At 46.4% G+C, this 27964-nt stretch overlaps 1 protein-coding gene across 7 annotated transcripts; it reads right to left on the minus strand.

Annotated features, from left to right (window-relative positions):
* Positions 1–364: 364 nt before the first annotated feature.
* Positions 365–27789, minus strand: Sephs1 (selenophosphate synthetase 1). Of its 7 annotated transcripts, none has more exons than XM_087207054.1 (9): positions 27490–27789; positions 25124–25405; positions 19592–19695; positions 17106–17213; positions 16023–16144; positions 13093–13183; positions 11244–11343; positions 7146–7358; positions 365–5944 (listed from the first exon to the last, which is right to left on the minus strand). In XM_087207054.1, exons 2-9 carry the CDS (start codon positions 25314–25316, stop codon positions 5730–5732), a joined length of 1146 nt encoding a protein of 381 aa, XP_087063180.1. In that variant the 5' UTR covers positions 25317–25405; positions 27490–27789; the 3' UTR covers positions 365–5729. The 7 variants fall into 7 exon arrangements, with proteins under 7 accessions (XP_087063180.1, XP_004861834.1, XP_087063179.1 ...); XM_004861777.4 differs by having other exon boundaries at positions 16023–16177; positions 27490–27782; XM_087207053.1 differs by lacking the exon at positions 27490–27789 and adding an exon at positions 25555–27286.
* Positions 27790–27964: the final 175 nt, after the last annotated feature.

Genomic DNA, 27964 nt, shown 5'->3' on the forward strand with positions numbered 1-27964 from the left:
TCAAAAAATATTCCTTAAACTCCATTGTTCCTAGAATTCATTCTTCAATTTTAGAGAGCATGAACTCAAGTTTTAGATATCTAGCAAGCAGGTTGGGAGTTCTAATATTTCCCGTGTTTATGTTATTTTGCTTATTCAGATTACTTTGTGCCCTTATCAAAGAGACACATGTACAGGGGCTTTATGTAGCTTCATGCATGCCTGTCAGGGCTACATGTGAAACCAAAGCACTGGGTGTCCACTGAGGAAAACCCTTTCTTGGGAGACACAGCCAGGCAGGGAGTTGCTCCTGGATAGCATTGGCTTCAAAGCGTGGAGGAACAGCAGAAACAATGTGTGAAAGAACTGAGTAGCACTCAGGAGGTGGAGGGTAACCAAGGTTTTATTATGCCAGCGGGCCCAGAGGAGCTCGTGACCCCAAATTCTGAGCCCTGAGTGGGGGTTACATAATTCTTTTTATACAGAAGCAGAACAAAGGCAATTATTTAAGCAGTGACAGTTTCTAACAGCACATCTGGGTGTCCTTGGTTCAGTGGAGAAACAGGCTCCCATAGAAACAGGATTAGCAAAACCATTATCCATAGGAACAGATTTGTCAGGGCAAAGAACAGCTGCCACGGGGAGGGGCAAGATTCAGGGACGGTGACCCAGAGCAGTAGTTACAGGCTTTAGAGTTTTATCTAACACTCAAGACTTAGGTTTTGTGTTAAGTTTTGCTTTTCTCATCAGTGGTAATAACATATAATACAACGTGTTGCCTGATTACAATTCAGTATTCAAATCCTCTTTCCAAGATTTGTTCTAATTAGTACAAATGTGGAAAATTTTGAAGATCTTGACTTTTCCTGTAAGAACTGTAGTAATTTAGAAAAAAAAACAATAGAAAATACATAATCTGATTCTTGAAAATCCAACCATGATATAAGGGCTGCGGGTTTAGCTCAGTGGTACTACACTAGCCTGGCAAGTGCAAGATCCTGAGTTCGATTCCTAGCACAGGAAAAAAAAATCCAAGCATGATATATCATATTTAAGTTGTTATATTGATGTTAGCATTTCTGGTGACTATCCATATATATCCCTTTCCTTGGAAATAAGGTCTTACTATGTTGCACAGGTTGGTTGTCAACTCCTAGGCCAATCAGTCCTCCTGCCTCAGCCTTCCAAATTGCTGAGATTACATGCCCAACAGGTTTATCACCTTAAGTCATCTTTAAAGGGGAAGACCGTGAACTTCATAAATATTTTCATATAGCCACAATGCCAATCTTATGGATTGAGTGATTTGAGTTTGTGGCTATGCTCTGTACTTACTTGGATTTTTGTTACTTTGATTACTTCTGAGACTATATTGACTAGACAACTGAAAATGTAAAATATGCTGATTTCCCATCAGAAAAGCTGTGTATGTTTACCATAAAAAATCATAGAAATAGAAGGAATTTTTCAAAATCCAGAACACCTTGAAAAGCAATCACTGCTTTTTCTTTAGAGTATCCCCCTTTATGATTTTAACTTTTTTATTAGTACCTTTGTCACACATAGTGATCGCATTCATCATGGGGAATTTGTACCTGTACATAATAGGAATTATCGTTAAAAATTTGGTGGGAGTGAATTTCTTTCCAGTCTCTTTTTTACATATAGTGTCTTTACCTCATTGTAATATCTTATTATAGCAATGTCAATACTATTGTCCCTATTTTTAATGCCCGAGTCATTTTATTGAATGAAATGTCATTAATTTTCCCCTCATTCGTGCATTTGTGGTGATCACAAGCAGTTTTAAATTTTTTTTCAGATTATTTTCTTAAAAATCTTAGAAATGTCAGAATAAAAAGTTTAAATATTTTCTGGGTCCTTGATACACAGTTAGATTGCAATTTAAAATTTTGTCTTTAGGGCTGGGGATTTAGCTCAGTGGTTCCGCCACCTGTCTTGCAAGCTCAGGGACCCGAGTTCGATCCCTGGTACCAAAAAAAAAAAAAAAAAAAGGTACATGAATAAAATTTGGTCTTTATTTGGGGATATTTTTTGTTCTTTAGGTATATTTTGGATAATCATGTCCTAACTCTGAAATGGAGATAATTTTATGAAGATGTTTCCTGTCATTAAAAATCTGGTATCTGATGCTGATGTTCAATGTTATTTTATAAAAATACATATATGTATACGACGGAAATACAAGTTAGATTAGCTTCTTCGTGTTCTGATTTTTTTGTTTTTTGAGACAGGGTCTCACTATGCAGTTTAAGCTGGCCTTGGACTATGTAGCCCAGGATACAATAAAACGTTATTCAGAACATCAACTGTGTGTTCAGAGTATGATATTGGAAACTGTGAAATACAGGACATCCTACAGAGAACAGCTTCAAGCCCCAATGATCAGACCAACATATTTGGCATCTACAGCAAACTGCAGGCTCCAGGAATTCTGGATCATGGCTAAACTGTGTGTTCAGAGTTTGATACTGGAAACTATGAAATACAGAACATCCTACAGAGAACAGCTTCAAGCTCCAATGATCAGACCAACATATTTGGCATCCACAGCAAACTGCAGGCTCCAGGAATTCTGGATCATGCCTAAAGGCCCACGAGCACTGTTTTACCAAACATTCTACTTGATGAAAGCCTGCTAATCCACTCATCTCTAATCTTATTCAAGGTAAACAATTTAAACAAAGGCAAAAACAATACTCCCATACTGCTTTTCCCCTGGACTTTAGATTTTCATTGTCCCTGGCATGGTTAATAATTGCATGATTCGTATGTAGATTCTTAATGAGAAAAGGTACAATGACTAATGGAAGTGAACTGTCTACCAAACTGTCTAATCTGGGGGGCAGGAGGTGGGAATGAGGAGCCCAGGCAGACGCGGATGTGAGTACACACACCTCTGGGAAACCTCCAGTCTGTATTTGTTTTGCTACTCCCAAAATAAAGAATGTGATATAGCCATTATTTTGGTCTCTATAGAATAAAACTAAGATCGAGAACTCAGATATAATTGTTAAAGGCAATGCTAAATTCAGACTGAAAATGGCTGGCTCATAAATCTATAATCAGAATAATTTAAAACACATTTATTCATTATAAAGCATGCAGAACTTGGAAGACTACAAAGTTGTCCTAAAATACTGAGCCAAGAAGAAAAGGAACGTTATTGCTTACACAATACTTAAATTTTTCTTAAACTGAACACAAGGCTTCAACATAGCCCATGTAAATAACCAGCTAAGCTGAAATATTCCTTTGCAAACAATGTGGGGCCTGGAAGAAACCAACTGCATCGGGTCCAGCTACTTCAGGCTCTGTTCACTAATCCTGTATATTCTAACAGACTCTAGTTTTGGATGCCACTATATCATAGGATTTACACAAAATTTATTAGTATACCAAGATGAACACACTTCAATGTGAAGTTTTAAAGTATTAGCTACCAGCAAGTCAAAACAGCTGTATATTAATTGTTCATTGAATTCTACAATGTTTTCCACAGACTTTGTCAAGAACTCACATCACCTGACTCAAGGAATTTTCAAGTTACGTCTTTTCTCAACTCCCTTGCTGGGCCATAGCTCAGACAGGAGAAATAAATAGAACTGTCACGATTTAAAAGAAAAACCGGAAAAGTAGTTTGCAAAACCAAGTCCACTTCCTTTCCCTGCCTCCCCTCTGGAACAATGCTTTTGTGGAGTGGTTCTCAAACTCTAGCAAGTGTAGCCCTGTACATACATTTAAGTCAGCCCAGATCCCAGAAGCCGATTCTGTGCCTCTGGGGAAAGGGCAGGAAGTCCCTTCTGACAAACATCCCCGGGGGTTGGGTAGGAGTACCAGGAGCACTCTGAAAATACCACTCTCAAGTTCTTCCTGGGATCATGTGAACTGCACAGACCTGTGGTCCTCATATTGTCTATGAATTGGTATCTTTACAAAGATGGCTTCAAGGGCATAACCTGTTTAGTTTACTTCCTCTCAACAGACCTGCCACCAAGGAAAACACTAGCATTTCGGGTAAAATCTACTACTGTTCAGATTCAACCATCATCGTTTTTTTTAGAGCCCAACGGTATATTTTTCATACTCAGAGGTTTCCAACACATTTTATTTTGTAGACCACTGGTGTGTGGGTTCTGAGGACCAACATCTGTATAAATTCCTATGAAAGGGCCAATCCCTGCCAGTCCTGGGGCAGCCCCTCTATGCTGCCTCCAGACTGGGGCCCGTCCAGCTGCACACATATGAATGTGCCTGCCACAGCTCTCCCTGCAGGGAGCGCGGCGGTTTCCTGTGGCACAAGGATGAGTGGGCTTGTGTGTCTCTGGTGCCTGTAAGCGGGGAGCAGCCCCAAGCTGCAGGGATGCAGACTTCTTCTATGAAGACGGTCACCGGAGGACTCTGTGCCCTTGTGCTTAGCCATGGGGCTCTCTGACTGCTTAGTAGGTTAAAATGTAAGGAAGCCTCTGTCTTTAAGTAACACAGATAACACTTTTAGATCACCTATTTGTTCTAGAACTACAAAATTTAATTCAAGAAAATATAGGTCCCATGAAAGACTTAAAAGTTTTATAAAACTAAAATCTAGTTTTCCCCAATAAATTGTACTTTTAGGCAAAACCCTCCCAATGCTTCTAAAATAATACTAAAAGGGGCATCTGATTATACAAGAGCAATTAAAAAATTAAATATTTATTTGGGTAACAAGTTTAAGTCATAGCTGCAATGTTGGCAACGCAGATTTTTAACACAGATCACAAAAAGCGTGCACAAGAAAGTACTGGCGCAAAGAGCAAAACAGTGCTAAGAATTAGGCAGAAATCACTATATAAAATATAGAATGTATTAAACACTACCAGCCACAGAAGTCTTCATTACTGATTATATTTAAAAATTATTTGCGTAGTTAATCATATATTGAATTGTAAATGAGTACTATACATGAACCCCTTATCAGAAGGCAATTCCTTGCTGCACTATAGAACATCTAGTTACATTGCAAAAAGTATTCTCTGCTATCAGTAAAGAAAACAGTTAATGATATTACTGTAAATACCAGAAAGGCTACAAAAAAAAGAAAAAGAAAGAAAATTTCTTTTTGCCTTCCAAGTGCTTTCCATGCAGTGAAGCACTTGTCTTGCTGCCCTGATCACACGAGTGGAGAATGTCCTGCTGGGTGGGAGATGCTCCTGAATTCCCAGACTCGGCTTTACAAATCAAAGACGCAAAGGCAAAGGGATCATGCAACGCTCGTACTGTGGGAGACCAGCGTGCCACTTACCAATTCCGTCTTTCCAGAACACCATCTAAGATGCTTTAAAAAAAGGCCAAACTGATATGATAAATACACACAAAATGAAAGACACAAACTGCTATGTGACATTACTCTCAGTAACGTCTGTGCTGTGGGAAAGCACCTTTAGGAAGAGCCTATGCGGCAAGAGATACATGTCTAAGATTCAAAATGAATCAACAGCATTGGATAACAATATAATCCTCAATTCAGAAGCTGCCTCGAGAGCAGGTGCATCTTCAGGCAACGTAACAGGGAAAGAAGGCCAAGGATTTCATTTTATTAATTGCATCCACTCACAAACCGACCTAAGGTCACCAGATGCGTAGACACAATGAGATTTTTGTTGTTGCTTATACTGTAGTCTTTAATTGAAGTTATGATAAAGGAAATAGATCTATTTGAAAACAAAACCAAATGGCTATCTCTGTCTAGATTAAGAGGTAGCACCGGGTGTGGGATTCACATTTTGAGTGGCCACTTGTGGTGCGACTTCGATGATCCGTGGCTTGTCTATGATTCTGGCCGTGCGGTTGCCCTTCTCGACAATCCCAATAATCCATGCTTGGTGGCCTTCACCATACTTGGGGGACTTTATCTCTGCACAGAACCGAGCTGCTTGCTCCCGTGGTAAACAGATTAGCAGGCCTCCTAGCAAAAGGAAAATAACCATTAAGTGTGGTATAAAAAACTTCTTCACAGGCTCAATGAAGAAGTCCATTCAAGTTGCTCTTCCCATTAAATTAAGAAGCCTATTCTATACCACATACCACTTAATTTCTTTGTAAACTCCTACTATATTAAAAAACAAACAATAAACTCTTAAACTGTCTAGACGACCTACTGAGAACCATTCACACTATGTAAAGTATCTGAGGCTGCAGTAACACACACAGTAGGTGCTCTTTCCAAATGAACACCCTGAAAGAAACATTTACAAGCAGAGAAATGCTGTTTCAGTTTGTTCCCCTACATGGACTGCTCACCTCACCAAGAATGTATCACTGTATTTTAAAACTCAGGAAAGTGTGCATGCATCAAAGTATCTAGGCTCTAGTCTGTCATCACCTCCAAAACAGAAAAAGGTTACAATACATGAACATGAACCATTTTGCTATTTCTAGTAGCCAAGCCAGAAAGGTTAACCTGTTCCTTTGTAAAAATAACATACTTAGGAAGAAACATACATTGTGTACTCTCCTATATAAATGTAAAAACCATACTCTGAATAAAGGAAACAAATTTAACGATGAGTAATGTTCATTAACACATTCTCCCAGTGCCCACTAGGTGGCAGTCTGTTCCATCCAGACGTCAGACCGCCAAGAAAAGCTGGGTCTCTGCCCCAGCTCCCGTGGAAGTTTCTTCCTCTCAGTTGTCAGCAGGAAGGCAAAAGGTCAGTCCTTACAGGGCCAAGGAAGGCCTGGGAGCCCTGACCTGCCAGGCACTGCTCCAGGCTGCTGTGCAGGGCTCTGCACCAGAATCTTCTGGGAAGGCCTGGCCCATCCCAGACCCAGGATACTACATTTTCTGGGGCTCAGTATGTATACTTTTTAAATCCCCAAGATGGAAAACTAGAGCTGCATAGAAAAGGGAATAGAAATAAAAGAGAAACAGAAAGAACTTCGGTAATGACTTCTCTTTCCTGCATTCTCTCCCACACCACCGCCGCATTCTTACACAAAGATGGGAACTCCCAAAGAACCCCTGAAAATCCCAATACACAGGAGGGCAGGGCTGCAGCTGCAGCCATCAGGACTGGGCTCCCCAAGTGGACACACCACACCGTGGCTGCGGCTTCCCATCAGCCTCTCTCTCCCCTTCAACCTCAGGTCCCACCGGATCCTCATACCTGACGTCTCCGGGCAGGTCCCATGCATGAGGCCGAACATGTTTCCACAGGCCTTGCTCACAGCAGCCATCTTCGCCAGCACAGGAAGATTGTGAATCACAAAGGACACCTCGTTCCTCTGCTGCTTGGCCAGGTTCTGTGCGTGGCCCAGAATCCCAAAGCCCGTGATGTCAGTGGCCGCGTGGGCGTTGAATGTGTGCATGAGTCCTGCAGCTGAGAGGGGCAGAGGGATGACAATCCAGGGCGCCTGTCCGCAGCTCCCACCCTCACACTTGCTACCAGCCGAAGCTCCGGTCAGGGAGTCGGCATGACGACAGTGTCCTCTCACAAGACCAACAGAACGGGAGCGAAATCCTGAAGCTGACTGATCTCAACTTAAACTGCTGGAACCCACCAGCAGCTTCAACCAGTCATTTCGCAGTAACCAAAACCAAAACTATACAGAGGAATTCCGATCTCAATGGAAGGAAATCTGTCAAAACCACCTTTAATCAAAGAACAGGAATGCCTGCCTTAAAATCAAGATACTCTTGCTCAAGATGAACTGTTAGAAAGTTTGATAGTTTTTAATTTAAAAAAATTAATAGACTTTACTTTTTGGAACAGTTTTGGGTTTGGAGAAAAACTGAGTCAAAGGGCAAGGAGGTCCGGGGTGCCCCCGCCACTTTGCTACGGGAATGTTTCACAGGGGCGCAGCACGCTTCTGAGCCACACTAGTACTTCAGTTCACAGGGCTCACCAGGCCGGGTGGTACAATCGCACTCAGCACTACCGCAGAGCAGCCTCACCGCTGAGGACCCTGTGCTGCCTCAGTGATATACCTCGCACCTAAGCCCTGGCACCACTGATGGGCGGTGGGGGCACTGGGACCCGAACCCACGGCCTTCACACTAAGCAGTATCCCCAGCCCTTTTTATTTTTGTGACGGGGCCTCAGTAAGTCACTAAGTTGTCCAGGCTGGCGCTGAACTTGAGATCTTCCTGTCTCAGCCTCGAGAGCTATTCTGGGCACAAGGCACCATACCCAGCTTGATCTTTTCACCGAAAGAGCTGTGCCTTTGCTGGAATGCCACAGTAGAAATCAAACAGTATGGAGCCTTTCCAGACTGGCATCTTCCACCTAACAGTGTGTATTTAAGGGTCCTCCGTGTCTTTTCATAGCTTGAGAGCTCAGTTTTTCCTACTTCTCAGTAATGTTCCTTCATCTGGACATGTCAGCTTATTTATCTGCTCACCTACTGCAGGATACATTGGTTGCTTCCAAGTTCTGGCAACTATGAATAAAAGTGCTATAAACTGTTGTGTCCATCTAGGTTTTCTGCTCCTTTGGGTAAATAGCACAACTGCTGGATCACATGGTTATAACATGTTTAGTTTTATAGAAACAGCCCCACTCTGCTGGCAAGTGGCCGTACCATTCTGCATTCCCACCAACAATGCATGAGTTCCTGCTGCTCCACATCCGGGCCGACAGGCAGCACTGGCAGGCAGCGTCCTGGGTGCTCTGCCTCCTGGTGTGCAGTGGCACCTTACTGTCTGAGTTTGCAGTTCCCTAGTATCATGTACTGCTGAGAATCTTTTTGTGCTTATCTGCCATCTGGGTATCTTCACTGTTGAGTTGTCTATTAAGGCCTTTGGCCCTTTAAAAATTGGATATTTGTAGAACTGTTGAGTTTTAAGAGTTCTTCATGTATTGTGGCTACCAGACCTTTATTAAGTGTGTTTGCAAAGATTTCTCCCAGTCCTGGCCTGTCTCACATCTCAACGGCACCTTTCACGGAGAAGTGTCATACTAGGGAGTCCAGCTTGGCCTTGCTTCCTTCCAGATAGTATGTCTGCTGTATCGCAAGTCATCTCCAAAGCCCCAGGCACACAGCCCCTCTTGTCTCTCCTCCTTTCGTCTCTAGGTCCGCATCCACTTGGTTAATTTTGATGGGACACACCAAATCTCTATCTAGACTCATGCCGTGCGTGGTCACCCACATTCCAGCACTGTCCGTTGGAAAGGCTCTTTCCCCACTGCAGGCCTCTGTCCTCTGCCCACAGCTGTGTGGGTCTATTTCTGAGTTTTCTATTCTGTTCCACTGATCTATAACGTGTTTCTTACAAATAAGAAAAAAAATGCAAGTTTTGACTTCAAAATGAAGTGTTTGAAAGTAATTTAATTATGATACAGCATATTTTCTCTCGTAGGATATTAAAAATTACCTTTACTAGGACACATCAAAATGAAATGCTAGAAGAGGGTTTGCAATGTCCCTTGGGCTGGACACCAACTCCTGGGCTCAAGCGATCCTCCTACCTCTGCCTGAGCTGTGGCTGGACTACAGGTGTGCGCCACTGCGCTGGCCCTAGAACATTTACTGTTTAATTTGTACTTTATCTTCAAGTATCTCTAAATTCCAAAACAGGAAATCCATAAATATAACGTAATTCATGATGAGAAAGAAAACTGGTGTTTTCAGCATAACTATCTAAATTTCCATTCTAAATGTTGGTTTGCTTTCAAAGCATCACACAGAGCAATCCACAAATACTTTCTAGAAACCAATCCCTGACATATCAGAGGTTAGGATTTTGAAAGACCTATGAAAAACTTTTCCTGCTTATTTATAAAATTTTTAGATGGTAAAAAAAAAAAAAAAAATTTTTTAGATGGTGTTAACACCATAAAAAAGTAGTATACAATGTTTCAACTTACCCCAGGAAGAATGGCCATCATCAAGAAATCAAATAATAACAAACGCTGGTGAGGCTGTGGGGAAAAAGATCCCTTCTATATTGTTGGTGGGAATGTAAAATAGTGTAACCACTAGGAAATCAGGATGGAGATTCCTCAAAAAACTGAACTAGAAACTCCATCTGACCCAGCTTTCCCCTAGACATCATATTACTGTGATAAACATATGCCCATGTTTACAGAAGCACAAAGCACAATAGATAACTCTTGGAAGTGGCCTATATGTCTACCAGCAGATGAATGGAAAAAAATGTGGCATTTATACACAAGGGAGTACTATTCTGCCATAAAAAAGGATAAACTTGAGTCATTTGTAGGAAAAATGGATGCAACTTGAGACCATAATGTTAAGTGAAATAAATCAGGCACATGAGCTTAAATATCTCATGGTTTCTCTTATGTGAGAAATCCAAATATAAATAGAGTAAAATAAAAGATAAATAATTCGAAGTAGGGAGATGGGTCTTTCTCAAAGGGGAAGGGGACCCAGAGATGGAAGGAGGGGAGGGAGGGCAGAATTAAGACGTGCTAGGCACCTTACCAACCCCACACAGGCATGCAAACACGTGCTTCACACACAGGCTGATTAAAATAAGGGCCAGGGATGTAGCTCAGTGGTTCTGCTGCCTGCCTCACAAGCACAAGGTCACGAGTTTGATCCCCAGGACCAAAAAAATAAAGAAATAAAATAAAATACAACACTTAGTCCATGTGATTCCCTTGGCAAGCTTTCTTCTAATACAAGTCGCATTTAACACTGCTGAGATCATGCTCCTCCACTTATGCATTAGGTTAAGTAAGATATTCTCAACTTACAACAGGGTTAGGCAAAAAAATGCATTTTAGGCACTTTATGTAACATGGATCCCACACTGCCAGGCACACAGCAAGTGTGGAGTGCGGGCCATTCGCCTCATGACCACACGGCGGACTGGGGACTGGGAGCTGCACTCACGCCCACTGCCCCACACTGCAGGTGAGGAGGGAGTGCAGGTACTGCGTATCTCCAGCCAGGGAAAGAATATTCAAAGCCCAGTGTGGTTTCTGTCAAATGCGCATCACTTTCACACCATCATAAGGCTGAAAGATTCTCCATGGAATCATCGTGCACAGGGGAGCGTCTGCATTGGATTCCCCCAAGTGACCTTGAAAGCCAGACCAGGCAGCAGGAGAGGACGGCCTGCAGCCACCACCAGACCCACCCAGGGCCTGCCTCCGGGCCTGCCTCCCAGCCCTGCACAGTTTTCGCATCTCTGAAGAATCACAGGGGAAAAGATAGGCAAGTGTGACTGTGCGCTCAGCAAGGCCAAGGCTTCAGCTAGCGCAGCCCTTCAGTGCCCCAGGCCCCACCCGCCCTACCTGTTCTGTTGAGCCGGGCCATGTTCATCATGGCTTCCTGGTATGCCAACTCCACGTCCTCCTGGGTGACCACTAGCTTAATTTTATTCCATTTCTCAGGCTGATAACAGGAACACCAGTGGGGAGAGAGAGAAAATGTGATTAATCTTTCCTTCTCACCATCGATTTTCTTAGTCATCTTCTGGGGATTTTCTCTTTGCTGGGGAGTCAAACCCAAGCTCGTACACAAGCTCGGCCCATGCTCTACCAGAGCCGCATCCCGCACTCCTGGGGAGTTTCACACATCTAACTTTGTACATTAAATGCTCCACCTCTTCCTGAAATTAAGTGTCCACCAAGCCTACCATCACGTTCTTTTCTACCTCATCCCATGTTCCCATAATCAAGTATCGGAGCACACTGGCTGTGCAGGGCCAGCAGACAGCACAGGCGACAACGGGCTGCAGTCTGCTCCCTCTGGCAGGCGCAAGTCATACTATTATTACTGTTCAGTGTCTCTGGTTCCCCTACTAAGCTGGCTCCTATTTTTCACAGTATAGTAATTTTATTGACTTTAACTGAATGCTGGAATGAAACTATCTTGATGAACACAGGGATATAAAAACAACTGCAATTGTGTGCGTGGTGAAGACAACATTCGGTGACCAAAAAAGACATCATAAAAAGATGTCTGTCTCCCGCAGTCTGATCTTCAGAGAACCAGGCACCCAGACACTGACTGGGCTCCCGGCACACTCCGGCTTCTTGCAGAAGGGACTATTCTCAGTTCTATGCTTTTCCCCTGTTTTCTAAAATAATATTCTCTTTTCTCTGACCTTTATAAAGAAGCATGCTGTGCTGTTCCAGTCTTTGGAACTTGCCTTTTGAAGTCTGAGACTTTTTAAAAACTGGTTTAAAACACAGCAGAGGCGTTGAGAAGCTGAGGCAGAGACAGAACCCCCCCAGCGCAGATCTCCACCACCATCAGCCTTGCCTGCCACCAGCCCCTTGCTAGACCCTGCAGCCTCACTGCTGTACTGCACGGCACCCTGGGCTCCTGACCTGGGCTGCCTTGCTGCCTAAGGAGGGAAAAAGAAAGGCGGAATGCGGCAGCCTAAGAGTGTCTTCATCCCCCACGTCAGCTAAAGTACACCTGGCTGATGAACGACATGAAATTATTCACTACTGTCTCAAGTGCTTCTTGGGGTCAGCAGCTCTGGATGGCAGTTTTAGAAATTCCACGCACCATGATCTTATCGTTTTGTGCATTGCTGTGATGGTGAAAACATCCTAAGAATGATTACAGCTCAGTGGGAAAATGTTCAGAGAAATGTCCTGCTGTTCTAGACACCGTCTCCTGGGGAGAACGGTATATTAAAATCTTAGTTACTCAACAGTTTAGGAAGACAAAATTACCAAGCAGGAACAACCCGCGCCTCCATTACTAAATACCCTGGCAATAACTGACCTTCCTTCCTTCCTTCCATCGGTCTCCGTCCATACTGTTACCCCATGGTGCTGGGGACAAGCGCTCTCCCACTGAGCTCCACCCAGCCCTGCAGGGTGGCCTCAGACGTGAAGGATGAAGCTACCCCAGCTCGACAAAATAAACACATGAAGCTAACCCCGGCGACCCCTCTTTATGGAAAATCTCCAAGCCCACACTGGGTTTTCTACTTCAGGCGTCCAATACTTGGACCTCTCATGTGGACCCACCTAGGACTTCCTTAAGGACATGACTGACTCAGCTCCCCAGCAGTGAAACGAAAGGGTCTCCTTCTCTAAACCCTCTGACAAGATCCACCAGGCTCTGAGAACTTGTTCGGTGCCCACCACTCCTCCCTTGCCGCCGCCGCAGTGGTTTACTTACAATATCCAGCCACTGGTGCACAGCCACGGCCACCTGCGTCCCCAGGGGCTTTGTCAGCACAAGTACGTCTCCGGGGACTGCGTTGTCTGGCCTGGAGAAAGGGAAAAGAGCGAGTTCTAGTCAAACTCACCAAGGATAACTCTAGTATTAAACAAGAGAAGGAAAATCCTGCAAAACATATTCGCTTTTGGACTTCTTAAACTTAAGCCAACTACCACCATGTATGGGACAGAGCATCACTTTCTGCTTCTGAGGCACTGGTAGAACAAAATACTAAAGGGAAAAAGAAAGCATCCACAGGCTGAGGGTATGGATCACTTAGCGACCGAGCAGAAAAAGTGTACAAAGTAGCAAATCACTTAGTCTTCCAAGGTTTCAACAGACCACTTTTCCTTCATAATTTACAGTCCTTCCAGAGTTCAAAGCTCTGGAGACAACTTTTCAAAGACTGCTTGACTATGGTCACTTAAGTAGTGGAGATTTAGGTGAGACTGTCTAGGTTTTGGGATTTGGCTAGAATCGGAGTCTCGTGTTTTGGTAATTTCCACACCTAGGTTCTCAAACTCACAGCCCAGTCAGTAGTAAGTACCTGGATGCCCTGGTGGCCCTTGTCGTAAAGCCAGAACATGCTGGAAAGGTGCCCAGGATGCCACCCACACAGAGAGGGGCTGGCACACTTGCATCACCACCACCAGGCTGGGGTCCACCCCTTGGCTTTCTCGGGCCTTGTGCCCCTGTCCCCATGCCGCCCTGGCTCCTCACTCTCTCGGCTGGGCTAAGGCAGGGCAAGCGGGGCAGGCTGCAGAACGAACCCCTCAGGCCCTCGTAGCATCTGAACCCCATCAGCTCTGAGCACTGTAACTCTGTCACACCGTACAGGACACTCACGTCCCCAAAACCAGATCTTCAGAGAGAAATGCATTTCCACCGTGCCTCAGGCACACCAGAAAGCTGGTAGGTTCTTCCACTTCACTGCTTATGTGCAACCTATGAATTTATATTACCCGTGACAATGCTGTGGGGTTATTTCTAAGTTTATGGGCAAACCTGACGGAATGTAACCATGTGTACACAGGCTCATTCACTGAATGTGTATGTTGTTGGCAAAACAATCAACTGAAACTTGTCCTGCCACCACCCCCACTTTTTTGTTTGTTGACACAGGGTCATGCTGCGTAGTTCCGACTGGTCTTGAACTCACTGTGTAACCCAGGCTGGCCCAGAACTTATGAAGATCCTCCTCCCTCGCCCTCCCAAGCCCTGGAATTATAATTGTGTGCCACCACACCCGGTTACTCAGTTCTTTTTCTAATAGAAGGATGGAGTGGGTGAGACAGATACACTTCAGAATCTAGGTGAAAAGTGTGAGGAACTACCAAGGTACACTGCCTGTTGGGAAAATGAAACCTTAATGCAAGAAAAATGCAGGACCCTTACCAGGGAAGCGCCCAGATACCGGGCCTAACAGGAGCTTCCACCAGTTAAAACACGAATGCAAGTACGTTGCACTCTGCTCTAAGAATAAGGTTAAAATCACCAAGCAAATGGGCAAACACCAAGACATCTGGCGCCTGCTGTGCTCAGCAGGCGGCAAGGCACACACAGGCAAAGCCAATGCAGGGCACGCCGCAGGCAGCCCTCAAGGTTAGCACACACACCGTGTGACCGGAGCTCACTGAGACTCCGGCAGTAGATTAAATGGAAAACGGCAGACGCTTCTGCGTGGTTACTTCACCGGCGTGTCTCTACAAGGCCCCAGTACAGGCACATACGTATATACAGTGTACACGCTGTGAACACCAGCAGCAGAGTGGCCGCAGAGAAAGCACCCCTGGGAGACCGGGTGCCCAGGCACAGGGAGACCTCCAGTCCCGCAGACCCTCCATGCCTCCAGAGCTCTCCCCAGGTGAACATAACGCAACACAGAGTGAAGTTCTGCTACTTCAGAAAACAGGACGGAGGGGCTTTTCTTAAGACATAAACATGCAAAGCAACAACTTGTGTTGCGCTATGACAGAGATGGCCAAAGAGCCTAGGGAAAGGCAGCTGCTCAACATCATCAGTCGCCTAGGAAATGCAAAGCAAAAGCACGATTTATACCCACTAATCAGGACGCTGTAAGCAAAACTTCACAATACAACAACTCTGGACAGAATGTGGAGAAACTCAGAGTGCACCGAGCATTCACAGCAGCATTATTCATCGAGGACAGCAGTGGCAAACCTACGGCACACGTGCTGCAGCCAGCTGTCTGCTATCACGGAAAGCTCCTAGAGGTTCGCCATCACTCATCCAGAAGCAATTACAACCCAACGGTCCAACAGAGAAGGCGCAGTATATCTAACAACGGTTTACTCAGCTATGAAAAAGGAGGCAGTACAGATTTATATGAAACATGCTATGTGAACAAAGCCAGATACAAACTGTCATGTTTGCATACAGTGTCTGGAACAGCTAAATCCCCACCAACAAAAAGTAGATTAGTGGTTGCCAGAGAATGAGGGAAGGAGGGAAATGGAAAGGATCGACAATGCACACAGCTCTTCCGAGGTGAGGGAACACCCCGGGATTGGACAGCGATGGGTACACACAAAATCAATGACCTAGTTAGTTTAAAATGATAGATTAGGTGTCGTGGGACATTTTGTTACAAATTGTACATTAATTTTAAAAATTCACGCATTTTCAAGAATAGGATCAAAGTAATGATTCACACTAAGAAGTGAATGGACCTTAAAGCTCTGAATGCTCTAAAACCAACTATGGTGACAGTTTACTCTGAATGTGCCAGAGCCCACTGAATCACACACTGTAAACGGGTGAAGTATATAGTGTATGAATGATACCCAGCTTCAATGTGTTATCTTTTTAAAGAAAGAAAATGCAAAAAGAGAAAAACATCAGGTGACATGAAACAAAAATCAACTTACATGATGAATTCATTGGGCTGGCAGACAGTTGTGGCAACTCCACCCAGGACAATCCAGGGGTTTAACACAGTCTGGCCACCTGTTACAGATGTTCCCGCTTCCTCTGCAGCGTCTTTAAAACCCTGTATAATCAGGGGCATCACTTTATCCCTTTCCTGGGGTTTAAAAGGACAAAACGAAAAGTTAAGTCATTCTGTGTAAAGCCCTGAAAATAGAGTTCTACATCTGTAGTTATAAAAAGGATCCAAAATCCTAGAGAAAGCTAACAGGTCAAAAACCATGCAGTATTTCACACTGCAACCACTCATCAAATGCTCCAAGATGTTCTTGGTTACTAGGAAAACAAACCCGAGACACGAGAGAAGTACGGACCACACATGACTTGGTCCACAGGACCGGCCCTATGTCTGATGACCATTAGAAGCCAGCTGTTTCCTGTCACCAAGAACACCAAGACTACCTAACAACGCATGTACACCTCCTTCAGGGAGGCTGACATGTGACCAAGGAGTGCGAAGACTGCTGATGCCTATGATGGTAATTCTCGTCCCCACGTCCTCCCTGAGACCACTGGGAAAACTGACCAAAGCTCACACTGCTAGGGCAGAAGGCCTACTGAAAACTGATTTCTGTAAGCTGGAGATGGACAGGGAATAAAAACAAGGACCATACCTGTCAAATAAAAGCAAAGTAGGAATTCATTCCTAGTTCACACAGGTTGCCAGGCAACAACACAGAAGTGTGGGGCCGACATACCGTAGCCCTGGACCTCTGATCCACAGCCCTGGCACTGTTACTGTGGATGTAATTATACATTATGCTTGCATACTTACTTCTGTTCATAATAATCACACATTATTGAAACACACAAAAGTATCTACTTGTAGGTTTTGGTCTACCTAGAAGAGAAGCAGGGAGCAGTGGTAGAAACAAAAGGATGAAGGGGCCAGATGTTCTCATTTTAATTTACTGACAGTTGCCCAAAAGTGGAAAGCTAGCAGGGGTGCCAGGGCCACGTGGCCTGGGCTCCTTGAGTTCCTGACGGGCACAAGTCAAGCGTGAAGAGATGGAGACCCTACTTACCCTGTCGGTCATTTTGTTACTGACTCCAAGGAGCATCAGCATATTGTCACATTCTGTGACCCCCATTGCATACAGGTCACTGAGGACATTGGCACACGCTATCCTGCCCTGGGAAGAGAGGGGAGAGGTAAGAAAGGATGGCCTGGGACTTTCCATCTGCACAACAAAGACCAGGCCTGCAAGCAGCCTGCAAGGAGAACTAGGGACTTTCCAGGAGGGCAGCTGCAGGACGGGTCCTCAGCTTTCACATCTGCAGGCTGGTTGCCTCCCTCTCACAGAAACACTGGGCCATTCGCTGTCCCAGACACTCCTGTTACATGGCTTTCCTTCCCACTTTGAGTATTACAAGCCTGATTCAATTGGACTGGGCGGGGGCGGTGTCAAGAAGACAAGCAAGGTTAGAACTGAGAGTCTCAGAGAAAAAGCCAGAGTCGGACAACACTGCGCCTAGAGCAAACTTGGAAACAGCCGCTGATCCTCAACAGTCTACAAAAATGCCGACTTTACTGGTCAGGGCAAAAGAGATACTTCTCATGCACTGAAGATGGAGAGAGTTTTCTAGCTCCTTTTCAAGGCTGTCATGAAACAGGAAAATCATCTTGTTTGAAAAAAATAAATATGTAGGCATAAAGTCAGACTTTTCTAAAGAAAAAGGCATTTTCTAGTCAATTACATAATTTTAAACTTAAAACTCAAATATTATCCAAGAAAGATCCTCCTCAATCGGGAAATGGGTTAAGTGATGAAGGGAGGGAAGGCAAGGGATGAAAACTGAATTTAGATGTGTTGTGTATGTGGACCAGCGCCACACAGGAATGCAAACATCATCCACTGCAAACAAAGGCTAATCAAAAAGTAAACATAAAAAATGATTTAAAATACCTAAGATAAAAAATAACAGTATTCAATAAAACTTAAAATAGTATTCAAAAGAAATATGGCAATAAACATTTTTTATTGTCACAGGTGACCTTTTTGTTTGTTGAGACAGGGTCTCCCTCTGTAGTTCAAGTGGCCCTGAACTCACTGTGTAGTCCAGGCTGGCCTTGAACTTGCAGCAATCCTCCTGCCTCAGCCTCCCAAGTGCTGGGATTACAGGCATGCACCACCACACCCGGCTCACACAGGAGACATTTTGAAGAAAAAGAAGATGTCACTGTCTCGTTATATATATATATGTATTTTTCTCTTTTTTTTTTTGGTACCGGGGATCGAACTCGGGTTCTTCCGCTTGCGAGGCAGGCGGCAGAACCACCGAGCTAAATCCCCGGCCCACGTTATATATTTTTTATAGACAAGTTTTTCTTCACACATAGGCTAATCAAGCTGCGAAGGGGCACTATCATTTCCAGTGGCTGTTTAACTGCTTGTCTTACGTTTCTTATGCACTCCTGGTAGACCCACAGGCTTCTCCAGACACACCGTCAGCATCTCCAAGGCTAACAGGTGCTATGTAACTGGGAGATGCCAACCACTGGTCAGGGTGGCAGGAATGTACTGGGTGCTCTCAAATGCAATGAAGGGTACCAGGAAGAAGAGGGACTGTGGCCTTACCCCTCTGGCGTCAGACCAAGTGGGACACTGGGCTGGCCCCCGCTGCCTTGTCTCTCTAGAGGAGGAACAGAGGGAACTGTCTCCTAATGACCTGTTCACTTGCTACTGGCACTGAGAGGGGAACACCCCCTCTTTTGCAGCCCCATGACCTAAGTCCCTATGTGTGCAGCACGGCCCCCTGTCCTCACGTAAGGAAAGACCTCTGCCATTTTATAAGGAGTGGGATATTCCCGTCTCCTCACTGACTCCTCTTGCTGGCAAGTAGGTTGGAAGTAGGGCCAAAGGCAGGGTAGATTCAAGGGTTGGAGGCTGAAAGCATGCAGTGGCCAGCTGGGAAACAAATCACGAAGCAGTGCACACAATCGGAAGCTAGTAACCAACTCAGTGCTCAGACACACACCACACACGGTGGCTTCCAGGACAGTGATGAGCACAGACGGCCGGGTGGGCAGTGACCAGTGTATTCTAACATATGTCAGAGTAAACGGTCTTGAAGTCCAACTGTGAGGAGACACTAGCTTCCTTCATTCCTTCAAGGAAACACTTAGGATTGCTCCTATTAGAGTACAGAAAGATCTCTGGCCTGAAGTAGGAGTGGTGAAGTTTACAAATGCTAAAGAAAGGTACAAGGAAAGAAAGAAAACATCATCAGCCCAACAGCCCTCTGCTACAGCAGCAGGTGTTCTCATACACAAGTGGACACTCAGGTACAAAGGCAGCAGAGCGACGTCCCTGTTCCTCTTGCTCTTCACAGGCCAGGGGTGCACAGTGGGCCACCTCAAACGGCTGGGACTACGGGAGCGCCTGCATAACGTAATTTGGATACAGCAAAAACAAAAACCAAAAGGGCATGGGCATATACAAGCCTTTGCCACGACTCAAAACCAAATGTACAAGCAGTTCAAGTCATAAACACATTGGGTCCAACTTACCATCATGTAAGGGTCGTCTACAATAGGATAAATGTAATCCGTGGTTTGAACCAAGGAAAGACCACCGTGCCTCAAAGGAATGACGCAAGTATCCATTCCAATGCCTGGGAAGATGGAAGCCATCAGGATCCAAAAATAACAGAGGAAAGCTGTCTTACTTTATAAAACCAACGTTCTGCAAAGGAGCCCTTCTGTCTAAGTCACTGACGGAAACGCCACACTGCCAATGAAGCCAAGTGTTTTCTATCAAGAAGCATAACTGAAATATACGTGAAGCATAACTAGTGTAACATAGGAAATATGAACAAAAATGTGTTAGTCATCAAGACTTCAATATGGTGCAATTCTTAAACCTTGAGGCTGTGGATACATTTTTTCCCATATTTTTTGCATTATTTTACTGTCTTACTGTATCATGTGATTGGTACCATACAGAATTTATCTAAAGATGAGAACAGTATATTATTAATAAAATCCATGTTATTTAATCAAGTTAGCTTGAGCACATCTTTATTACTCTACTTTCCCAATATAATATTTGCACTGTGTTTTACACATAGAACATGCTACTGTTACTTTTGCATTTCAGTCAAAAATGAAAAGGACAAAGCCAGAACAGGAATTCAAAACTTCCCATCAAGCATGTGAACACCCCAGCACCTATGTGATCCATTTGTTTTATAGATTCCTGAAGCACTTTTTAAGGGGAAATCTTAAAACTTGATGTTACTTGCTTAGTGAAAAACATAAACAACACCTTTACTAAGCTGTAATATGGGGCTGATGCCTGCAATCCCAGCACTCCAGAGCCTGAGGCAGGAGGATCACCATGAGTTGAGACCAATCTGGGCTACACAGTAAGTTCAAGGCCAGTCTGAATAATACAGCAAGGCCGTGTCTCAAAACACAAACAAAAATCCCCACTAAGTTAAGGACAAAGAGGGTCTGGCCCTAACTTTATCTTCTGTTCATTAAAAAGGAAATTGCTTAGCAAGACTGTAAGAAATATTTTAATTTACTAACAATTGTTCCTAAAGGTAGAGAAAGACAGTGTAAGCCACTGAGAGGCTAACGGAGATTTCCACCAGCTGTGGCGGCGCATGCCTGTAATACCATCATTCTGGAAGGCTGGGGTAGGAGGGTCACGAGTTTAAGCCCAACCTGAACAACTCAGGAGATCCTGTCTCAAAGCACACTCTCATGCACCCACACCCACATCCACACACAAGGCTAGGGAGGCAGCTCAGTGAAAGCCTAGGCTCAGTCCCCAGTATGGGGGTGAGGGTGAGGGGTTTCCTCTTTCTGAAATGGCTTTGATGTCAAGACTAACTGCAGTAGGCTATTTCCTTGAAAATCACCTGTGATACAGATTCCACCTGGCGTTTCCAAGTAAGCTGAACATGCCCTGCTACCCTGCACAACAGCCAGAGGCAGGATAAAGGAAACATCAGGATGAAGTCAGAAGGAAGCAAGTGGACTCTACCTTGTAAATTCGGGGTTAAGGACCTTTCACACTTTGTAGATGCAAAACTGCCAGGAACCACCAGCTCCCACTGTAACAGCAACAGCCCTCAACAGTGGCTGGTCACTGTGGCCCTTTACGTCCTGGTGTTGTTCCACTGCTACTAACGCAAAAAGAAAATCAAGCTTAATAATAAGCCAGACTGCAAAGACAGGCTGATTTTTTAAAAAAACTTAACATAGCAGAAACTTTTTTTGGAGGTACAATGGACCCCTGACTTATGAACTCAAATCGTTCCTAAGGGCTGGTTGTAACTCAAGTTGGTCAATTGCCTTCAAAGTCTCTCCTGTATAATTTTAGGCCACACTTTCAGGCAGATCTCAGTGTCCTTAGACACTGGCCCAGGACTTCTCAGTTAACCCCACACAGGAGAGGATGCTGTCATATTCCTTCCAGAACTCTTTAAGGGTTAAATCTGTATCTCAACCAACTGGAAGCGTAAGTGGCCAGCATCCGGGCTGCAACTCAAGACTCTGGTCATAAGTTAAAACTAAAATTCCAGTCATAATCCAAGTTTGTATGCCAAGTTGGTTGTAACTCGAGGGTCCACTGTACAGGGGATTGAACCCAGGGCCTCACACTAAGCTACATCTTCAGCCTTTTTAAAAATTTTTGACAGTGTCTTGCTAAACCACTAAGCTGCTCAGGCTGAGCTCCAACTTGGCCCTTCTGCCTCAGCCTCCAGAGTGCTGGGATTACAGGCGTGTGCACCATGCCTGGCTCAAGGCAGGAACATTCACAAGATCCAGCTAAGGAACAGAATTCAGTTTCACAGTGGCAAGTCTCACAAACTGGAGACAACGTGACACACTTGGCTCATGCGCTTTCATCTGTAGGACAAATGTGTTAACTCATCTCACAAGTTTTACCCAACAGTGCTCTTTACACCTAAGTATCCACGGGCAAGAAACACACTTCAGCTCCAGTCTCCCTAGGGTTACAACTCTGCATCTGGCCATTCTGAGTGTCTGGTACTACTCATTCTGGAAACAGTGAGACCTGTATTTTCTTTTGGGTTTCTACTTAAAACTACAGGACTGTGGAAAGAGATCCTAAATAGTTCTTATGCTTCTGATTTAGTTCTAAATGCTTCTGATTTGGATTCTCCTGAATTTGAGCAAAATTGTATTGGCTCTGTAAAATTTTACTCCTATACCCAGCCATTATGTACACGCTACCCTTCCCAGCGGGGATGGGTCCTCCACCAGAGTAAAGACTGGTGCTGCCCCCATGGGAGCGCCTGCCAAGCACCTGAAATGAGCCAAGCCAGACTGCAAAGTGCAATTACAGTGTGCGTGTGCATGTGCGTGTGCGGCAGGAGGGTGGCCCCATCCCAACCAAAACAGCTCTGCTTTATGTGCTGGGGAGGAAAGGAATTCCTCCTGCTCAGAACCAAGAGGCACCAGACTTTATACAGTACCAAGAGCCAACATCACAGTAATGTTTTATGTATGTTGAAAAGAATTTTTTTACACACTGGGTTAAATAAAATATATAGAGTCAATTTCACCTGATTCTGTTATCTTTAAATGTGACCACTAGAAAATAATTTAAAGTCATGTGACTTGAAAAATGTTTCCTTTGATCAGCACTGGTTTATAGTGACTGGTTTAAAAATGACCTCTCAAATTTTAAGCAAGAAGGGCAAGCCTGAGATGGGCCATGGCCACCAAAAAACTAGGGTTTCACACTGGAGGAAGGACAGTCCAGGTAGTGGGCAAGTGGGAACAAATCAAAAATCCTATGGGGGTCTTAAACACCAATCTGAGAGTTTTATGTCAGAATTATCAGCAGGCAACAGGGAATTCTACGATTTTAGCACAACTGAAACCCTCCATCGAGAAAAACCACCAACTCCTCGTCGGTACTGCCACTCCCAGTGATCCGCAATGGTCAGGTCCCAGGGAGCACACAGCAGGCATTCTAGTTCCTAAGACACAGCTGTGCTAGCACCTCTTTAGTTAGAGACATCAGCAAGGGTGTATTTCAAAAGCTGTTCTGGTTCATGCTTCAATTGGTACCATCGTAGAATTCAGGAAATAAGATATTCAATTAGAAAAAAACTAGAAACAGATAAGCATACACATGTGTTCATATACACACATCTTACCAATGTGGGTAGATACACGGGATATGCACACTGCCCCATTTTACAGACTGGGAATCTGGGGTTTCTAACACGCACCCAGTACATTAACAACGGGTATGTGGCTGGCAGGTCAGGAGTATGGCCCGGACTGCACAATGCTGCAGCTTTCCAACTCCGCAGCTCTCTCACACCCATCTGCTGGGCACCTGGGGTCAGCGTGCCCCTAGGAACTGCATTGCATGAGTGCAAATCTGGGATGTGTTTTTTCTGGGAAAGCTTAGAGTTCCATCTACTTCTGCAAAGCCCAATGAGAACAAGCGAGTGGCCTCTGTGTTCTTCTATCTGCTTCTCCCTGCCTTGTCCCTGGCTGTTAGACAGGGGTCCCTTCTGCCACTGCTGGGTTAAGGCCAGAGCAGCTCTTCTTCCCAAGTCCAACGCATGTGAACTGAGAAACCAAAAGGCTGGCAGCGTGGGAGTGGAAGGAGCAGGGGAAGATGTGGACTCCAGATCCCAACCTCAACTCCATTCCACAGAACGGGGCCCGAGGGCTGCTGGAAGGAGCAGCAACCCCACACCTTCACAGCATGCAGGGTGCGGGCAGGCCCAAGTGCTCAATAGGACCAACCGAGGAAGCTCTGCACAGGAACCACTGCTTTATATTCATTTCCTTTGGTTTTGACAATTAAGTGGCTCATTTCTCCTCATGCCATTTTCTAAGAGGTCCCCCAGTATATTCTCTTTTCTTGGTGAGTCAAATCCAACCTGTTCTCATTGATATTTCTCCACCACTTAGCCATTAGCTAGAGGAGAGGAACTGTTTCCAAACCGAGCTCCTGGGAGTCCGGCAGGCCATGGAGCACGTGTGTGTGTGTTTGTGTCTGCAGCAGGAGGGGTTCCCTCTGCCCCAACCAAAACAACTCTGCTTTATGTACTGGAAAAGAAAGGAATACCTCAGGCTCAGAACCAATGTGGTAAGACAGGACTTTACAACAAAATAGTGGGCAAAAATAAATGAAATCAAAGCCATGTTTAAGGGCCGGGATTTAGCTCAGTGCCATCAAGCCTGCCTTGCAAGTGCAAGGTCCCGAGTTCGATCCCCAGTACCAAAAAAAAAAAAGAAAAAAGAAAGCTGATCAAGGGCTGGGGTGTAGCTCGGTGGCACCACGCTTGTCTCCTGCCTGGCAAGTGCAAGGTCCTGCGTTCGATTCCCCGTACCAAAAAAAAAAAAAAAGCAAGCTGATCAAGTCACCCAGTAACTACAGCACAGCCACCACACCCACAGCACGTGCATCAAACACCAGAAAGCAAAGTGATCAGGGCCCTGCATTACATACTGAGTAACGTCCACACAAGCACCACTCAACATCCCAGGGCCTAGAAGCTCTTTCTGAGCTTGCGTTTGGAAAAACAGGAAACCACTAACACCACCAGGAGTTCAGTAAAGCGAAACAGGGGCAACCTGGGGCCAGCAGTCGTCCAGGGTCATCTGCAGTCCTTCAGCCCACTTCAGCTTTCGGCTCAGGCACACTGTGCAGGGCGCCCGCAGGCACTACACGCAACACACTAAAAGGCACAGCACTTCAGCGGTCACTTGGGAAAAGGCATACATAAAGGGGTTTCTGCTTAATCCTCAGCTAACCAGAAAATTCGATTTGAGTTTTAAAAAGAAGTCTTTTACTTTTACTGTACTATAATGATGCCAGTTGCACATTCCCCCTTAGAAACTATACAGTACGCGTCTCCATGCTTTTCAAGTACTTCCTGTAAATAAGTTACAATAGCATCACGCAGTTATTACCACTGCATTGCTCCTTGAATGTTTCCTACAGAATTTTAAAAATAAAAGCGACACGGGGAGAGAAGTCTGGGTTCTGACCCCCTGAGCGGACTGCAGAGGCCCAGGGAACAACGGTTCACGTACCAAGTCTCGGCATGACGGCGCCCAGAAACCGCTCATCCTCTTGGAAGTGGTTCTCCTGTAGGGGCTCCAGCAGCTTCTGCAGCACATCCTGGGGCACTTTGCAGCCTGTGCCCTTCAGCTCAGTGAATCGGGTTAGCCGGAAGCTTTTGTCCAATTCACAGCTCTCCGGGTTAAAGGACTCCCGCGTAGACATGGTTCTGGGGCCCGCACGCCTGCACGCCGCGCAATTCAGCCCCTCCCTCCCTGTCTCACCGTCAGCTGGGCTCTCTACTTCCGATCCACCTGGGCATCACCAAAACACAAAGACACCGTTAAAAGAATTCGGACCAGTATTTGCCAAGGATCAGTGAACGCGTGGCGGGAGAAAGTACACAGATCAAGGGGTGAAGTCACCAAGACCACAAGGAAACAGCATTTTGGGGGCACGATACCTGGTCCATCACAGTGATGCGCAAGCCTGGGTAAAGTCACTGTAAACAGATTATTCCATCACACATGCCTAGGGCAGACCTGACATCTGCGGTAGGCTTTGCTCATGGCCGTGGCACTGGGCAGTGGTCCCAGGCGTTCCTCCAGGGTGCGTCCTGTAAGAGTCGCTCTGCTGGCCACCTCCTTGTCACCCTGGAAGCACTTGCGGTTTGGAAAGTGGAGTTCTTGGCCAAAGTAATTTCTCTGTAAAATCTTTTCATGTGTTTTGCTATCTCACACAGAAAAATAAAAGCCTGATACAAATTGCAGGAAAATGACATGTACGCAAATGCATTTGACAAAATTCCTTAGAGTGCTAAATCCTAATTTTAGATAAAGCCATCTCTCTCTGAGCCAGAAGTATAGAACACAATCCCAAACTCACAGGAGGCTGTGCCGAAGGGCATAACATGAAAATCGTGAATGGCTGTTTAACACCTTAAGGGCTGTACTCTTCAGGGGAGCACTTGAAAAGTTCTCTGATGTTTTAATGCAGTGCTATTTCCTAGAAAGCAGACATCCAGCCCAACAAATCAGTGCACACATCACTGACAAAATACGCTGCTGCTCATTACCATTTCACTGCAGAGCTAAAACAAATTAAACCCCGCACCACACCAGCGCTTTTGGTACTGGGTACCGCTGTAAGTTTCCAGAACTTCCGGCTGAAAGCAGAAACCATGCGCTGCTGAGATTTACAAACCTCCAGATCGATACTTTACTGGGCACAGAACAAGACACCCCGAGTTTTAGGGTCAGTTTCCCCTATAAAGTTTATGATTAAGAACATAATTCGCATTTATAGAGCTTTTCATCCCCAGGGAAGGACATCACTCATTTAAAATAAATTTTACAATGCCCCAGTTTGGGCAGTAATCCAAACCGTCGTTAACAAAAACAGTTTTGGGGTGAGCAAGGATTTCAGGGGAAAACCTGCAACTGTACAGCACAGGCACAAACCTTCCAAAACCATTTCAAGAAACCAATCTGCCTGAGAAAGGGCAGGCAAGCGAGCCAAGCAAGTTACAGATGGGAATTCTGAAGCCATTTTAGTTTGGGGAAAGTCGGTATCAGCACTTCGACAAGGAAGGGTTTGGATGGAAACCAATGAGGTCCTTTCCTCGCAAGACGCCTCCTCAGCCCTACGGGGAAGTCCGGCTCCCGAGGCACCGCTATTTCCCGGCCGACTTCCTCTAGAATTGTCACCCTCCGGACTCGCGTAGGGAGAAAGCGCAGGAGAAGGCGCCGGTCCCGCCCGGCTCCGGGTGAGGGGGTTTCGGGCCACCCGGCTCCGGGGCACCCTCGAAGCACGGTGAACTCACACTCCGGAGGCGCGGCCGGGCGGGCGCAGGAATGAATGGGGCGAGAGCCGCGCTCGCGGGCGGGTGGCGCCGCGTGTTTGCGCCTCTCACACAATGCCGTTGCCGCGAGCCCAGGCTCGGCTTAACCCTGTGCGCCCACAGCCCCGGCCGCGCTCCGGGGCCCAGCCGCCTTTGCCCAGGCCCGGCGCGCGGGCCGCCCCTTTGTGCCGCGCGGGCCATGCCGAGCCGCGGAAGGGCGGCGGGCGCGGCCTGGGCGCGGGCCTAGCGTGGGCGGCGGGGGCAGGCCGCGCGGCCCGGACCCCGGACCGCTCCGCGCGCTGCCGGCGGCGTTAACCCCTGCGCGGCCGCCCCGTCGCGCGCCCGCCGCTGCTGCTCCTCCTCCTCCTCCTCGGCCCGCGCGGCGGCGGCGGCGGCGGGCGGCGCTTGTTTTTAAAGCGGCCCCACCAAGCCCTCGCGCGGGCCGCGGGCACAGCCGGGCGGGCGGCGGCCCCGGCAGCCCCAGGGGGCGGCGGCGGCGCCCGGGCCGCGGCCGCGGTGCCCCTTTAAGCCGACGTCCCCCGCCCCGGCCGCGCTTACCGGCTGGCGCGCCTCCGCCTCCTCCGGGCCCGGCCGCGGCGCTCCCACAATGCACCGGGCGCCGGGCGCCCTTAAGCGTCGCCTGAATAAAAATGCGGCCCGGCTGCGAGGCCCGGCCCGCCCGGCGCCGCGGGGGGCGGCTGCGCTCGCACTCGGGCGGGCGGGCGCTGGCCCCGGGAGCCGAGCCCCGCTCCCACCTCCAGTTCCCGGGCCCCGGGAGCTCGGGGAGCTGAGGCGCCGGGGCGAGAACCTGGCACCGACCCGAGCCGCGCGCTCATCCTCAGCGGGCGGCTTCCTGCGCGGCGCGGGGCGGTGCGAACGCTCCAGCACGACCTCGTCTAGCGACGAAACTTTTTTGAAGTGGATCAGCATTTTCCAGATCACGCGGGGGACCGAAAGTTTTGGGTAGCGAACAGGGCTGTGTAAACGCGTTCGGGTTTGCACGCTGCAGATCCGCTCGCTCTTGAAACTTGTT

Source organism: Heterocephalus glaber, unplaced genomic scaffold, assembly GCF_053883595.1.
Source record: "Heterocephalus glaber isolate CG9 unplaced genomic scaffold, H.glaber_assembly_v1.0 deba00000738, whole genome shotgun sequence".
NCBI lineage: Eukaryota > Metazoa > Chordata > Mammalia > Rodentia > Bathyergidae > Heterocephalus > Heterocephalus glaber.